The sequence below is a fragment of the Chiloscyllium punctatum genome, chromosome 36, assembly GCF_047496795.1.
Source record: "Chiloscyllium punctatum isolate Juve2018m chromosome 36, sChiPun1.3, whole genome shotgun sequence".
Taxonomy (NCBI): Eukaryota; Metazoa; Chordata; class Chondrichthyes; order Orectolobiformes; family Hemiscylliidae; genus Chiloscyllium; species Chiloscyllium punctatum.
The window spans coordinates 7948236-7963579 of record NC_092774.1 but is presented as its reverse complement, the minus strand read 5'-3'; the positions used below and the strand labels follow the sequence as shown (position 1 = coordinate 7963579).

General features: G+C 44.7%; 2 gene segments (V, D, J or C); both read left to right on the top strand.

Moving 5' to 3' along the window:
• The first annotated feature begins 300 nt into the window (after positions 1 to 300).
• Positions 301 to 669, top strand: LOC140459963 (T cell receptor alpha variable 26-2-like). The segment is given in 1 exon segment: positions 301 to 669. A coding segment is annotated over 1 exon segment (369 nt).
• Positions 670 to 8124: 7455 nt separating this feature from the next.
• On the top strand, positions 8125 to 14736 carry LOC140459962 (T cell receptor alpha variable 26-2-like). The segment is given in 2 exon segments: positions 8125 to 8192; positions 14418 to 14736. Coding segments are annotated over 2 exon segments (387 nt in total).
• Positions 14737 to 15344: the final 608 nt, after the last annotated feature.

The following is a 15344-nucleotide window of genomic DNA, read 5'->3' as shown; positions in this document are numbered from 1 at the left end:
ATGAAGTGTGATTGGATGTCGCAACGATTTGTACTTGCAACGAGATGGCAGTGTGAACCTGGGATAAATATTAACGAAGTCGGCTGAAGGAGGAGTGACCTTCCAGACATTGAGCAACTTTCAATGTGAGAGGCTTGTTCCAGGAACAAAAACCAAGACTCAGCTTTTTCTGCAACTCCATTCGCAAGGCTTGTCTGAGATAGATGTCAAGAGTTACTTGTGTAAATGTAACAATTGCGTCCAGTTCCTCAACAGAACCTTGCGGACAATTGCTTTTGCCACTGTTCTTGCAATCTGATAATGTTCCGAATTTGCAGAATACTCCTGGTGTTTTCTGCTCTGACTTCCACGGATGTGACTGGAGAAAGTGATGTAATGCAACTTCCTCCGTGGATGGTTGTTAGTGAAGTTGGAATTGTGTCCATGAATTGCTCCATTGCCACTATGTTGGGCGCAATACACTGGTACAGACAGGTCCCGAATCAACCACCCCAGTATCTGGTTATGTCCAAAAGGGAAAATGAACAGCCCGAGAGGATCACTGCTTCGATCAGTGGAGATTACAAATTCAGCACCCTGACTGTGAAAGACGCCAGACTGAATGACACTGCCATCTACCTCTGTGCAATGAAGGCACAGTGTGGCAAACAGATGGAGAGCGCGTCCTAAAACCAGCACAGAGTGGGAGTTCCAGTCTGGTGAGTTTGAAGAATCGGTGTTACTAATTCTGGGCGCCAAAATCTGAGATAATGGAAATGAGAGCAAAATACACCAGAAAGTATGGAACAGGTTAATTTAAAGATGGCCAGAAGTGAAGGCAATTGGAGAAGCTGATGGAGGTGAAGGAAGTATATGATTGCAAACCTGAAAGAATGATGGAGAAAAGGAGCACGGGAGAGATATTTCAATAATACTTGCAGAGGACAGAACGATGAGAAACGATTGAAGAAGAAATGGAAGAAAGAGAAAAATAACAAGGATGATGTGAAAGATCAGGTCAAATCACAGGTGAAGGAAACATGAAGGAAAAATAGTAGAATTTCCTTTCATGCAACGTAACTTCACCGAATCTCCCGCTTTCTACCTCGTGCGGGTTTTAAAGAATAAGAGCTCAACTGGACACAACACAGAAACGTAGTAACAACAAGAGCAGAGACTAGGATTAATGCAGCGAGTAACATATACCTCCTGCCTCCTGAAAGCATGTCCACTATCGACAAGGCACAAGTCTGTAGTGTGATGGAATACTCCCCACTTGTCTGGATGAGTGCAGCTCCAAATATTCTGGAGATTCTTGACACCATCCAGGGCAAAGCAGCCTGTTTGATTGGCACAACCTTCACAAGCATCTACTGCCTCCACCAGCTTTTAGCTAAGATCCTCAGATAGCACATTCTAACCTGCAACCACTTCCACCTAGAAGGACAAGGATCAGCAGACATATGGGAACACCACCGTCTTAAAGATTCTGTCTCAGCCAATCACCATTGTTATGGACTAGGCCAGTCCGCTCAAAACATTCTTAAGCAGGCAGCCCAGACCAAAACTTTACAATTTGCTTCGATAAGCGATCAGTGAAATCTACACGGAGTGAGTTAGCTAGGTTGACTGCCAGGTTTTAAAACAGGCAGAACTTTATTCACAACATTACGGAATGCATCACAAAGAAGAGAATATGGATGACCCACCGCAGTCTGTCTATCCAAACTAAATTAATTATGCTTTTCCAAATATACACAACAGTCCCAAGATACAACCCCCTTCAACATAGAGTAAAATAAAACAGAGACTTTCAGATCGAAGTTAGAAGGGCGAAGGAAAGAGAAATTAGCAGCCTGTTTCCAAACAGTTCACTACTGCTAAACTGACGAACACCAAGAATTCAGCTTCCAGGACTGACCAGTACCCTTTCATAATACGTGCCACTTCTAAAACATAAAAGCTTAGGCCTAAAGTCTTATTTGTTTACAGATAAACAAAAAGGCCACCACCCGCCACCACCCCCCCCCCCCCCCCCCCCGCCCTCCACACCACAAAATCCTTTTTATCTCTGTACCAATTAGGTCCATTTGGAGCCCGGACAGTTTGACAGAAACTCTGAAAAAAAAGCAAGGACACAGGTTGAGAACAGGAACAGCTTGTAGAAAAAAATGACCACCTTTGTGACATCATCCTGACTTGAAAATATATTGCCATTCCTTCACTGGGTCTGCATAACAATCTTGGATTTCCCACTGTGGCAATGTGGGTCAACCCACAGCAGGTTGACTGCGGTGGTTCAAGAAGGCAGCTCACACCACTTTCTCAAGGGCAACAAGGAATGGGCAATAAATGCTGGCGAACCAGGGATGGCCACGTCTCACAAATGAATAATAAGTAAAAATATCATTAGTTATAGAATCTAAGCATAGTCCAAACAGTATGGCAGTGGGGCATCCGGCCCACTCAATCTCAGTTGGTCATCACACCAGATCGACCCTCACCCGACATCTCGTGTTGCTAATATTCCTGTCCGATCCATTATTGGACCGTGGGAGAATTCCGGAGCAAATATAGGAAACTCATGCAGACAGGGAAAAGTTTAAATTTCATGCAGACTGTCACCTGAAGCTGAAATCGAACCTGGCTCTTTGGTGTTCGGAGGCAGGAGTGCCAACCACTGAGCCAGCATAACGACAGCACGCGAATGCTTCCTTTAATTCATGATTTGGTATTGCCGCACTCAGAAAGTGTTCATTTCTTGGCACTGTAAATTTCCTTGAGATGTCGCCAGAGTACGATATAGTCACACTCACTGGGACAGTCTCCAACGTGGTCTTCTTGTGAGCTGTTTGAATCATCAAGGCCACTTGCCTTCTCGTTTACTTTCGTGTCATCTATGGTACATTCACTTCAATCAGGATTTGGTTGGTCTGTTGACATGTATCTCTGCTCTTCCACCATTCCCATTCAAATGAAGACGGCTTACAACAATTCGTTTCCTTTTTCTTCAGAACATTTGATTACCTTGTATGGGTGCTGCTGGCAATGCTAGCATCTACCAGTAATCGTGCATGACAATGTGGCGGCAAGCGCTAGATCTAACACACTGCAGGGCATCTGATATAAACACAGTAGTTTTGTGAATAATGAGACACGGTAAAGTTAACTAATTCCAGTTACAATGGATCGCATCAGTAAGTGTAGGAGCAAAAACATTTGATTTCACTGCTTCACTCATTGGAAATTTCGTTGTGGAATAAAAACTAGTTACAATGCAGAAGGAACACAGTCTGAAATCGGTGGATGTTGCACATGAATTTGAAATGCAGGGTCTCACCTGTTCTCAGTATTATACGGAGAAGGAGGCCACGTCTGTTGTTTTGAGCAGTGTCCAGTGAACTGCAGCTGGTGTGAGAAGTTGAAGATTGCAATTACTTATCAGCACCACTAGATGTCAGTGCGAATCCATGATAAATATCGAAGATGAGGGCTGGAGCAGGAATGAACTTCCAGACAATGTGAACCACTGTCAGTGTGAGAGGCTTGATACAGAACCACGCATCAAAATTCAGATTCTTCAGCAACTCCAACAGGTTAAACGTGAGATCGTCGTCAACCGTGCATTTTTCTAGTTATTTACTTGTATGAATATAATAATTAATTGCAGTTCCTCAACAAAACTACATGGACAATTGCTTTCACCATTATTCTTGCAATCAGATGATGTTCCGAATTTGCAGTGTCCTCCTGTTGATTTCCACTCTGATCTCCGAGGTGGTGACTGGAGAAGGCGAATTGAAACAACTTCCTCCCTGGATGGTTGTTACTGAAGTGGGAATTGTATCGATGAATTGCTCTTTTGCCACTACATTTAACACAGTGCGTTAGTACAGACAGCTCCCGAATCAGCCACCCCAGCATCTGATGATAGCGAAAAGGGAAGGTAACCTTTCCGAGAGGATCACCGCTTCAATCGGTGCAGACTACAAAGTCAGTGTCCTGACTGTGAAAGACGCCAGACTTAATGACACCGCCACTTACCTCTGTGCAAAGAAGGCACAGTGTCACAAACAGTGGGGGAGTCTGTACGAAAACTTGCATAGTTTCGGGGATTGAAGATTCAGTGTTTCTCCACAATCAGAGATAAGGGAAATAATTGCAAATTACACTGGAAAGTATGGAACATCAAAATGTAAAGATAGTCAGACGTGATGACAATTGAATATGCGGATGGAGTTGAAGAAAGGGTATATGTAGAAATCAGAAACATTAATGGTGAAAAAGAAAAGAGGATGGGTGCAGTAATAATATTTGCAGAGGGCCTTATGGGGAGTAACTGTTGATGACGAAATGAAAGTAAGTGAAAAATAACGAGCATGATGCACAGAGGTTAAAGATCAGGATAAAGCACAATTGAAGCAAATTTGATGAACACATGTTGTTAGCATCATTTAATTCACCACTGTCAACATCCTGGAGGTTTTATTGACCAAAGACTCATCTGAACCCATCACATAAAAACAGTAGCGACAAGAGTAGGTCAGAGACTTAAACATTGCCGCCAGTAATATACTTCCTAACTCCCCAAAGTCTGCCACCATATGCATGGCAGAAGTCCGGGATGTGAGATGAGAGCAGTCTGAACAACCCCCAGGAGACTGACACCATCCAGAAAAAAAGCAGCTCGCTTGATTGGCACTGCATCCAACAGCACCCACTCCCTCTACCACCACAGCTCAGTCTGTACTACCTACAAGATGCAATGCAGACGTATGCCGAAGATAATCATACACAACCTTCCAATCCCACGACCACTTCCATTTCGAAGGACGAGAGCCGGGAGATATATGGGAACGCCACCACCTTCAAATCAAATTCCCTTTCAAGCCAGTCACCACCTTGATTTGGAAATAAATTGATATTCCTTTACTGTCACTTGGTCAAACTCCGATAATTCCCTCCCTCATGGCAATATAGGTCAACCGAGAAGAGGTGAATTGCAGCAGTTCAAAAAGTCAGCTCAACTCCACCTTCACAAGGGCAACTAGCGATAGGTAATAAATACAAGCTAGCCAGTGGTGCCTACACCCTACAAATAAAGTCATTTTTAAAATGTCAATAATTACACAAACTAAAAATAGAATTTGTGCAGTGTGGGTGCATGCCATTTGCCCCATCGAATTCACACCGAGCCACTGAAGAACATTATACCCAGACCCAACCTACTCCTGCATCTCCTACGTCTAATTTACCTAACCTCCCGTCTTTTGACTGAAGTACGAAACCAGAACAACCTCATGAAACCCATGCAGACGCAGGGAGATTGTGCAAATCCCATTCTGAGTGTGAAATCAAAACTTTGTCTTTGCTGCTCTGAAGCAGCAGTGGTTCAGACTAAGCGTCCGTGCCTTCATCTCGAGAACAGTGGATGAAAATTCATGACTTGCTTTTTCCCCATTCAATAATTGTTTATTTCTCTTTGCTGCAAATTTCTGGGACATCTCGCGAGAATATGTCACTGTCACACTCATTAAACAGCCTGTAACTTGGTTTCCTTATAGACTCTTTGAATCATTATCACCAATTGCTATGCCATTTATTTTTGTGCCATTTGTAACCCTGGTCATCATATATCGACTTCAGTCAGGATACAGAATTTGCATTGGGATGTACCTCTGCTGTTTCACCATTTCCATTGAAATGAGGGAAGCTTTGACGGAATGTCTTTTGTTTTCTTTGACAAATCCGTCAGCCTTGTATAGTCTGAGACAATGTGGTAGTGAGCTGTGTGTTCGATCTGATATCCACACAAGAGTCATGTTTACAATGACACAAAGTAAAGTCAGTTACACGGATCATACCATTAAATGCATCAGAAGCAACATTCGATTCAATGTTACATTCTTTGGAAAGACAACAAAAGGCCAGGTATTTGGCTGCCCTTGAATCGCTTTCTCTCATCTCTGTTTTAAATTACTTTTAATCCATGGATCATAGTTTTAGCTCCGCTGCCCCCAAAAATCCGAAATATAATCCACGTTAAATTCCCACCAGGAGCCCTCATAAAAATTCCTGACTAAGCATGCGTCACTTGTACAGTAGCGTCGATCCTCCAGCAGGTGGTGACATTATGACATTTATTTTGAGGCGACGAGATCAACAGGGAGATAATTCATCCAACGTGCACCGACATTTCTCCAACTAAGCGCAGAAATGAATACACAGACAGAAACGCACGATGACAGATACACGGAGAAAGACAACCATACACAGATGAATGCACACAGGCAGAAACACAGATAGAAACCTAAAGACCCATACATACAAGCACACAGAGATAATATGCACAGAGGTGCGCGCACCTACACACTGGCACACGTATTCAGCTTAGCACGTACCTACGGGAGACTCGATCAGATTGGGATAGCTGTACTGCACAGCTGGGTTGGACTGAAGGCCCTGTTTCAGTGCTATATGATTGTATGAGTTCGCATTTAGAAAGACAAATTAAATATTGGCATTCATATTGAGAGCACCAGAATTCAAGAGTAGGGATGCATGATTGAGGCTGTATAACACTCTAGTCAGAAAGCAGTTGGAATGTTGTGAGCATCCTTTAGCCCGATTTCTACGGAAGGGTGTGCTGGCCCTGGAGGGGATTCAGAGGAAGTTTCCAAAAATCATCAGAGGATGAATAGCATGTCATATGAGAGATGGTTGAAGTCTCTGGATCTGAACTCGATAGAGTTTAAAAGGATGGGAATCTGATTGAAACTTCCAGAATACCGAGAAGACTGAATAGCGTGACCCTTTAGAACTGAAATGAGGAGGAATTTCTTCAGCCAGAGGGTGGAGAATCTGTGGAACTCATTGCTGCAGAAGTAGTGGAGACCAACTCATCGGGTGTATTTAAGACAGAGATAGACAGCTTCTTGGTTAATAAGGGAATCGAGGGTTACAGTGAGAAGGCAGAAGAATAGGTCTGAGTAACATGATCAAATGGCAGGAGAGATTCGATAGGCCAAATGGCCTGATTCTGTTCCTCATACCCTACACCCTTCCAGTTTCCACACTAACCATGAGTCCATTTCTACTCCAAGCTTCAGATTCCACGTCCTTGCAGACACCGTTATAAAGTATGCATTACATCCTTTAGCAGAAGGAGATGAATGAAGTGTGTGTGCATATGAGAGAGACAGAGTAGAGTGAGTTCTGACAGATCCGAACAGAGTGATTCACTGGAACGAGCTGTCAATGTAGCTCTTCCTATTGTACACAACAGAAATAAATAAACATTCGTTATATTTCAAAATATTCTTCATTCATTCAAAATCTCTGTCTGTATGCATTATCACAAAAGCAATTCAGTTCTATACAGTTGCACATCAAGTAACAATAACGAAAAAAAAATTGAATCTATCAAAACAAAACCCAACACTTGTCTTATTCGTTAATTACTAATGTTTACTCATTCTGAAGTCATGGGTAGGCTCCAATAACAGAACAGACCCCCATTGACCTTCAGCAGAAAGAGCGCAGAAGTGGTCTTTCCCCAGTGCACCTCGGCAGCAGCTGCCTCAAGCTTGAGTGCATCCCTTACCATGTAAAGGATGTGTCAGTCTGCAATACTCAGTCGGGGGCAATTCCTTGTTCTGGAAGACCAACAAGTTTAGGGCAGAACAAAGAGCATCGTTCACTGACCTGACGGTCCTCCGTGTGTGTCCCTGCGTTATGGAGCTGCTCTGGGCGAAGTTGTCACAAATCATTGCAACTTCCTCCAGACTTGCTTTGCAAAGGCACATTCCAAAAGGAGAGGTATAAGAGTAAAAACCCTCCACAACCACTTCAAAGGCAGCGTGCGGTGATGCAGGCTGACCGGGTGTGCAATGTGGATCTGACAGTTAGTGTCCTTCTCTCCACCAGACTACTTGTGATGTTTCGGTGATTGTTAGAATGTTCTGGTGATGAGGAATTTTGCCAAATTACTTGAAAGTCTGCTCAGTGAGGCCCCCCCCCCCCCTCAGGATCCACCTTTGACTCAGGGTCTCGAGGATGCTCTGTGCTGACCACTTCCTGATAGACTGGTGGTCAAAGGTGTTTCAATTTGCAAATTTATTGATGCAGTTTAGGTGATAACACGGGATGGTCCGACGATTTGGAGAATTCTATAGAAGCGAGGGCAGGCCCATCGATACCAACACCGTGGGCAGGTAAAACCTCGGTGCACAGTGACACTTGGTGTTTATGTTGCGAGCATCCACGCACAGCTTGATGCAGCCACACACAAAGGTGGCTCTCAGGGTGAGGGCAACGCTGGGTAAGTTTTATCCCTTCCTTATCCGGCGTTTTGTACATGTGATCCCTCAAGACCCGGACTACTTTAGGCTTCCAGATGAAGTGGAAAGTAGCTCTGGTGACTGAAACAGCAGAGGTTCAGGGAATGGGCCAGACCTGCACCATGTCCAACACAGAGAGAAAACCTCACCCCTGATGACCAGGTTTTTACCCACAATGGAGACGGAGCGGTGCTCCCAAAACGCCAATTTCTGCTTCCTTATGGTGATGTGCTCCTCTCAACATTTTGTGCATGCTCTGAACAATATCCCGTGCACCTTCAGGTTATCTGTCCTCACGGTGAAGGGGATGAATGATCAGTCAGCCCAGTTCCCAAAGAACATGGCCTCCACTCTTGCCTTGACTTACCTTGGTTCCCGAGGAGAATTGAAGCAAAACATCATCCAAAGGAGGCCTTGACCTGCTGGCCTCCGCTGCATGGAATAGTCACCCCTCTCATGCTAACATTCTTCCTGACGGACACAGCAAAGACTCTACACAACACACAAACAAGTCAGGAGAGTGGGGATAGCCCTGCCTGACACCCAATCTGATCAGGAAACTTTCTAATTCGCACCCATTGATTGAGACTGTGCTAATGATGTTGGCGTAGAGCAGTCAGATCGAATTGCAGGTTCCCTCCCCAAAACTGCTTTTGGAGTGCATATCTCGCATGTATGACAATAGACAATAGACAATAGACAATAGATGCAGGAGTAGGCCATTCAGCCCTTCGAGCCTGCACCGCCATTCAATATGATCATGGCTGATCATTCCTAATCAGTATCCTGTTCCAGCCTTATTTCCATACCCCTTGACTCCACTATCTTTAAGAGCTCTATCCAATTCTTTCTTAAATGAATCCAGAGACTGGGCCTCCACTGCCCTCTGGGGCAGAGCATTCCACACAGCCACCACTCTCTGGGTGAAGTAGTTTCTCCTCATCTCTGTCCTAAATGGTCTACCCCGTATTTTTACGTTGTGTCCTCTGGTTCGGCACTCCCCCATCAACGGAAATATGTCCCCTCCTACCAGAGTGTCCAGTCCTTTCATAATCCTATACGTTTCAATCAGATCCCCTCTCAGTCTTCTAAACTCCAGGGTATACAAGCCCCGTCGCTTCAGTCTTTCCGTGTAAGGCAATCCTGCCATTCCAGGAATTGACCTTGTGAACGTACGCTGCACTCCCTCAATAGCCAGAATGTCTTTCCTCAAATTTGGAGACCAGAACTGTACACAGTACTCCAGGTGTGGTCTCACCAGGGCCCTGTACAGCTGCAGAAGAACCTCTTTGCTTCTATACTCAATCCCTCTTGTTATGAAGGCCAGCATGCTATTAGCCTTCTTCACGACCTGCTGTACCTGCATGCTTGCCTTCATTGACTGGTGGACAAGAACACCCAGATCTCTCTGAACAGCCCCTTTACCTAATTTGATACCATTGAGGTAGTAATCTGCCTTCCTGTTCTTGCCACCAAAGTGGATAACCAGACATTTATCCACATTAAACTGCATCTGCCATGCATCTGCCCACTCACCTAACTTGTCCAGGTCACCCTGTAATCTCCTAACATCCTCATCACATTTCACCCTACCACCTAGCTTTGTGTCATCAGCAAATTTGCTAATGTTATTGCTGATACCATCTTCTATATCATTTACATATATTGTAAAAAGCTGCAGTCCCAGCACGGATCCCTGCGGTACCCCACTGGTCACTGCCTGCCATTCCGAAATGGAGCCGTTAATCACTACCCTTTGTTTCCTATTAGCCAACCAATTCTCTATCCAATCTAGTACTTTGCCCCCAATCCCGTGCGCCCTAATTTTACTCATTAACCTCTTGTGTGGGACTTTATCAAAAACTTTCTGAAAGTCCAGGTACACTACATCCACTGGATCTCCCTCGTCCATCTTCCGACTTACATCCTCAAAAAATTCAAGAAGATTAGTCAAGCATGATTTCCCCTTCATAAATCCATGCTGACTGTCCTATCCTGTTACTATTATCCAGATGTGCCGTAATTTCATCCTTTATAATAGACTCCAGCATCTTTCCCACCTCAGGTGTGTGTGTATCCATCCAATCATAGGCCTTCTCCTGGTCCGGGCTGATGATGCAGATATCCACCCCCATATCTTGCATTTAAGCGATTGCATCCCTGAGGAGCATTAGGGACTTCTAAGTTGTCATGCTCGGTACAGCACAGGGTTGGTCGGGGTGGTTCACGTTGACCCAATTGGCAATGACCTCAACAGAATCAACAGATACCAATTTCTAATGTGCTCCCGTTCCCCCTCCTCTGGTAGATCAATGTGATACTGCCTTTCATCATGGATTTGTACATGGTACCTACCAGAAACAAAATGGCACAGTCCGCCAGCATGTCCTGGCCAAGCTAGGCTGTACTGCATATGTCAGGTAGCCTTGTTTCCCTTCGATCACAAAGCCTGACTGTGGGTGGAATATGTACCCACTGGCGTACACGCTGAGAGTCACTTTTACCTGAAGATGGCTGGGTCCAAATTCCAAAGGAGTCCATTCTGTCGGTTCTGCCACCTTGCAGCTGCAGGTGCGTTTCCCAGGAAGTTCAGGCCATCTGCTTCTGTGACGTGAGGGTTTGTGCAAATTGATTGTCTCAATCTGACTCTTCTGTGCAAGGAGAATCAACAATTATGCTGCGGACAGGAAGCAGAGTGGAGCCTCACCTCTTTGGACCCAGAATAACATCAGCAGACACCCACATTGCTTCACACTCCTGAAGGTCATGTTGATGTAGACACCACTGGGGGAGTTCTGCAGACAGACCATACCTCTTGTTTGGGATCCACAGCAATGAAGGAGGACTCTCTTCATGAAGAAGACCCAGTGGATCAGCGATCGATCCTCCAAAGTCTTCACAGTCACACTGACTGAACTGTGAACCCCTGAGCAACAGAAAGAACCATCAATTAGTGATTCGCTCCAACTTCCTGGAAGGTGCAAATAAATTTGAAATGCACAGTCTCACCTATTCACAGCGTTTTACCGGGAAGGATGACAGGCCTGTTTTGATTGAGCAGTATCCAGTGAACTGTAACGAGTGAACGTCGTAATTACATGTACAGGCCACTAGAAGGCATTGCAAATCTGTGGTCAATATTGAAAATGAGAGCTGGAGGAGGAGTGACCTTCCAGACATTGTGAACAACTGTCAGTGTGAGAGGCTTATGGCAGAAACAAAAACCAAGACTCAGCTTCTACAACTTTAAGAGGAAGGCGGTTCTGAGTTAGATGTATTCCAGTTATGTTCTCTTGTGAAAATAACATTTATCTCTGATTCCTCACCCGAGCTTCAGGCCAATTGGTCTAACCACTGTTCCTGCAATTTTATAGTGTTCCGAATTCGCAGAGTCCTCCTGCAGTTTTCCACTCTGATGGCCACGGAGGTGACTGGAGAAGGTTAGGTGAAGCAACTCCCCCGATGGATGGTTGTTCGTGAAATGGGAATTGGGTCCATGAATTGCACTTTTGCCAGTACAGCAACCAACCTGCGTTAGTATAGACATTTCCCGAATCAGCCACCCCGACATCTGGTGATGGCTAAAAGAGATGATGATCAGACCAAGAGGATTACCTCTTCCATCAGTGGAGATTACAAAATCAGTACCCTGACTGTCAAAGGCACCAGACGTAGTGACACCGCTACCTACCTCTGTGCAATGAAGACACAGTGTCGCTAACAGATGGACAGCACGTACTAAAACCTGCATAGATTGGGAGTTCCAATGTGTTGATTCTGAAGTATTTGTGTGACTAAGTCTGTGACCCAAAAGCCAAGATGTGGGAAATGAGAACAAAATACACCACAAAGTGTAGAACAGCTAAAGGTAAAGATGGTCAGCGGTGAAGACAATTGGAAATACGGATGGGGGTGAAGGAAGTGTTTGTTTGCAAATCAGAAAAAAAATAACAGAGAAATGTGGAAGGGTAGAGAATCTTTAATAATACTTGCAGAGGGCAGAATGTTGGGAACCTGTTGAAGAAGAACTGGAAGTAAGTGAAAAGTAACAAGCATGATGCGCAGAGGTTAACGGTCAGCTTAAATCACAATTCAAGGACACATGAAGGAAATATGATGGCCTTTCCTTTAAACTGATGTCACCACCACTGACTTCATCACGGTCAACATCCTGGGTGTTTTAATGACAATTAACTTAACTGGACTCACCTCATAAACACAGTAGGTACAAGAGCAGGTCAGAGGCTCGGGTTACTGTGGCAAATAACATACTTTCTGACTCCCCATAGAATGCCCACCATTTACAAGGCGCATTGTTCGGAGTGTGATGGGATTCTCTCTACCTGCCTGAATGGGTGCGCCCCCAACAATACTCAAGAATCTTGACACCATCCAAGACAAAGCAGCCCGTTAGATTGGCACAGCATCCATAGGCATTCACCCCTCCACTACTGACATTCAGTGTGCACTACCTGCAAGTTTCACTGCAGAGGTTTACCAAGGATTCTCAGACAGTACCTTGCACACCCACGACCAGGAGATATATGGGAACACCACCACATTCATGTTCCCGTCGATACCACTCATCATCTTCACTTGGAAATTTATCGACGTTCCTTCACTGTTGCTCGGTGAAAATCCAGGAAGCCCCTCACTAATGGCATTATGTGTCCACACACAACATGAGTGCTGCAGGGGTTCAAGAGGGCAACTCACTACAACTCCTTAACGTGGCCGAGGGATGGGCAATAAGTGCTGGCCAGTCAGCGACACCCACGTCTCACAAATAAATTAAAAAAACAGGCTTAACACTCTAACCATAGAATCCCTACAGGACGGCAGCAGGTATCAGAAGAACCTCACACCCAGACTATCTCTGCATCTTCTCTGGCTAATTCACCTCGCCTTCCGCGTTTGGAATGGGGCAGGATTCCAGAGCACCCGCACGAAACTCACACAGACACGGCGAAAATGTGCAGACTGTCACCTGAGGCTGAAATCAAACCAGTGTCTTTGGGGCTGTCAGGCAGGAGTCCTCACCACTGAGCCACAATGACATTTTCTATGGCATGCTTCCTGGGGATTCATGATTTGGTATTGCTTCAACTCATAAGTTGTGCATTTTCTGCTGCTGCAAATTGAAAAGAGATCTCATCAGATTATGCATTAGTCACACTCACTGGAGCAGGTGGTAACCTAGTCTTCTTGTGGACTCTTAGAATCATCATCAGTACTTACCTTCCCATTTATATTTGTGTCATCTGTAAACATAGCAGGATTTGCATCTCACATACACGTGTATCTCTCCTCTTACACCATTCCCTTTCAGATGAAGGAAGCTTTACCATAATGTGTTTTTACCTTTTAAAACACTTGGTAGTCCTTCATGGGAGTGACTAGCAATGCTGACATCTACCTCTAACTGTCCAAGACCAGGTGGCCATGAGCCATTAACTTGACAAACTGCAGTGCATGTGATATCGATATAGGAGTTACATTTACAATAAGATAAAGTAAAGTTAAATAAATGCAATTACAACGTATCTTCCTAGTAAATGCAGCAAAAGCAACACACGATTCCACTGTTTCATCCACAAAAATTGTCTTGAGGACTAAAGGTTTGGTTACGATTCAGGAGGAACATCGTCTGAAATCTTTGGATGCTGCAAATGAAATTGAAATGCAGATTCTCAGCTGCTCACAGTGTTCTACTGGGAAGGAGGACATATTTGCTTTCACTGAGCAGTATCGCGTGAAGTGTAATTGGCGCGAGGCTGTGCATGTCGCAACTATTTGTACTTGCGACTAGATGGCAGTGTGAACCTGGGATAAATATTGACGACGTCGGCTGAAGGAGGAGTGACCTTCCAGACCGTGAGCATCTTTCAGTGTCAGAGGCTTGTTACAGGAACAAACACCAAGACTCAGCTTCTGCAACTCCAACAGCAAGGCTAGTCTGCGTTAGACGTTAAGAGTGCATTGTTCTCGATATTTGTCTCAACAGGACCCTGTGGACAATTACTTCTGAGACTGGTCTTACAATCTGATAATGTTCCGAATTTGCAGAATCCTCCTGATGTTTCCCATTCTGACTTCCAGGGATGTGGCTGGAGCAGGCGATGTAACGCAACTTCCTTCGTGGATGGTTGTTAGTGAGGTGGGAATTGTGTCCATGAATTGCTCCATTGCCACTATGCCGAATGCAATACACTGGTACAGACAGGTCCCGAACCAGCCACCCCAGCATCTGGTGATGGCCAAAAGGGAAAATGATCAGCCCGAGAGGATCGCTGCTTCAATCAGTGAAGACTTCAAACTCAGTACACTGACTGTGAAAGACGCCAGACTGAATGACACTGCAATCTATCTCTGTGCAATGAAGGCACAGTGCAACAAACAGATGGAGAGCGCGTACTAAAACCAGCACAGAGTTGGAGTTTCAGTGTGCTTTTTTTGAAGTACCAGTGTTACTAATTCTGGGCGCCAAAATCTGAGATAATGGAAAAGTGAGCAAAATACACTAGAAAGTATGGAACAGGTTAACTTAAAGATGGTCAGAAGTGAAGACAATTGGAGATGCGGATAGAGGTGAAGGAAGTATATGTTTGCAAACCTGAAAGTGTGATAGAGAAATGGAAAAGTGGAGAGATACTTTAATAATACTTGCAGAGGGAAGAATGATGAGAAACGGTTGACGAAGACATGGAAGAAAGTGAAAACTAGCAAGCATTGTGATAAAGATCAGGTCAAATCACAGCTGAAGGAAAAATGAAGGAAAATTGTGGCATGTCCTTTCACACGATGTTAACAGCACCGAATCCCCCCACTGCCTTTTGTGTGGGGTGCTAATGTTTAAAAACTCAACTGGACACAATTCAGAAACGCAGTGGCGGCAAGAGCCACTGTGTTAATGTGGCGAGTACCGTCCTCCCTGTCTCCCCAAAGCCTGTCCACCATCTGCAATGCACAGCTCGGTATTGTGATGGAATACTCCCTAATTGTCTGGATGAGTGCAGCTCCAACAAT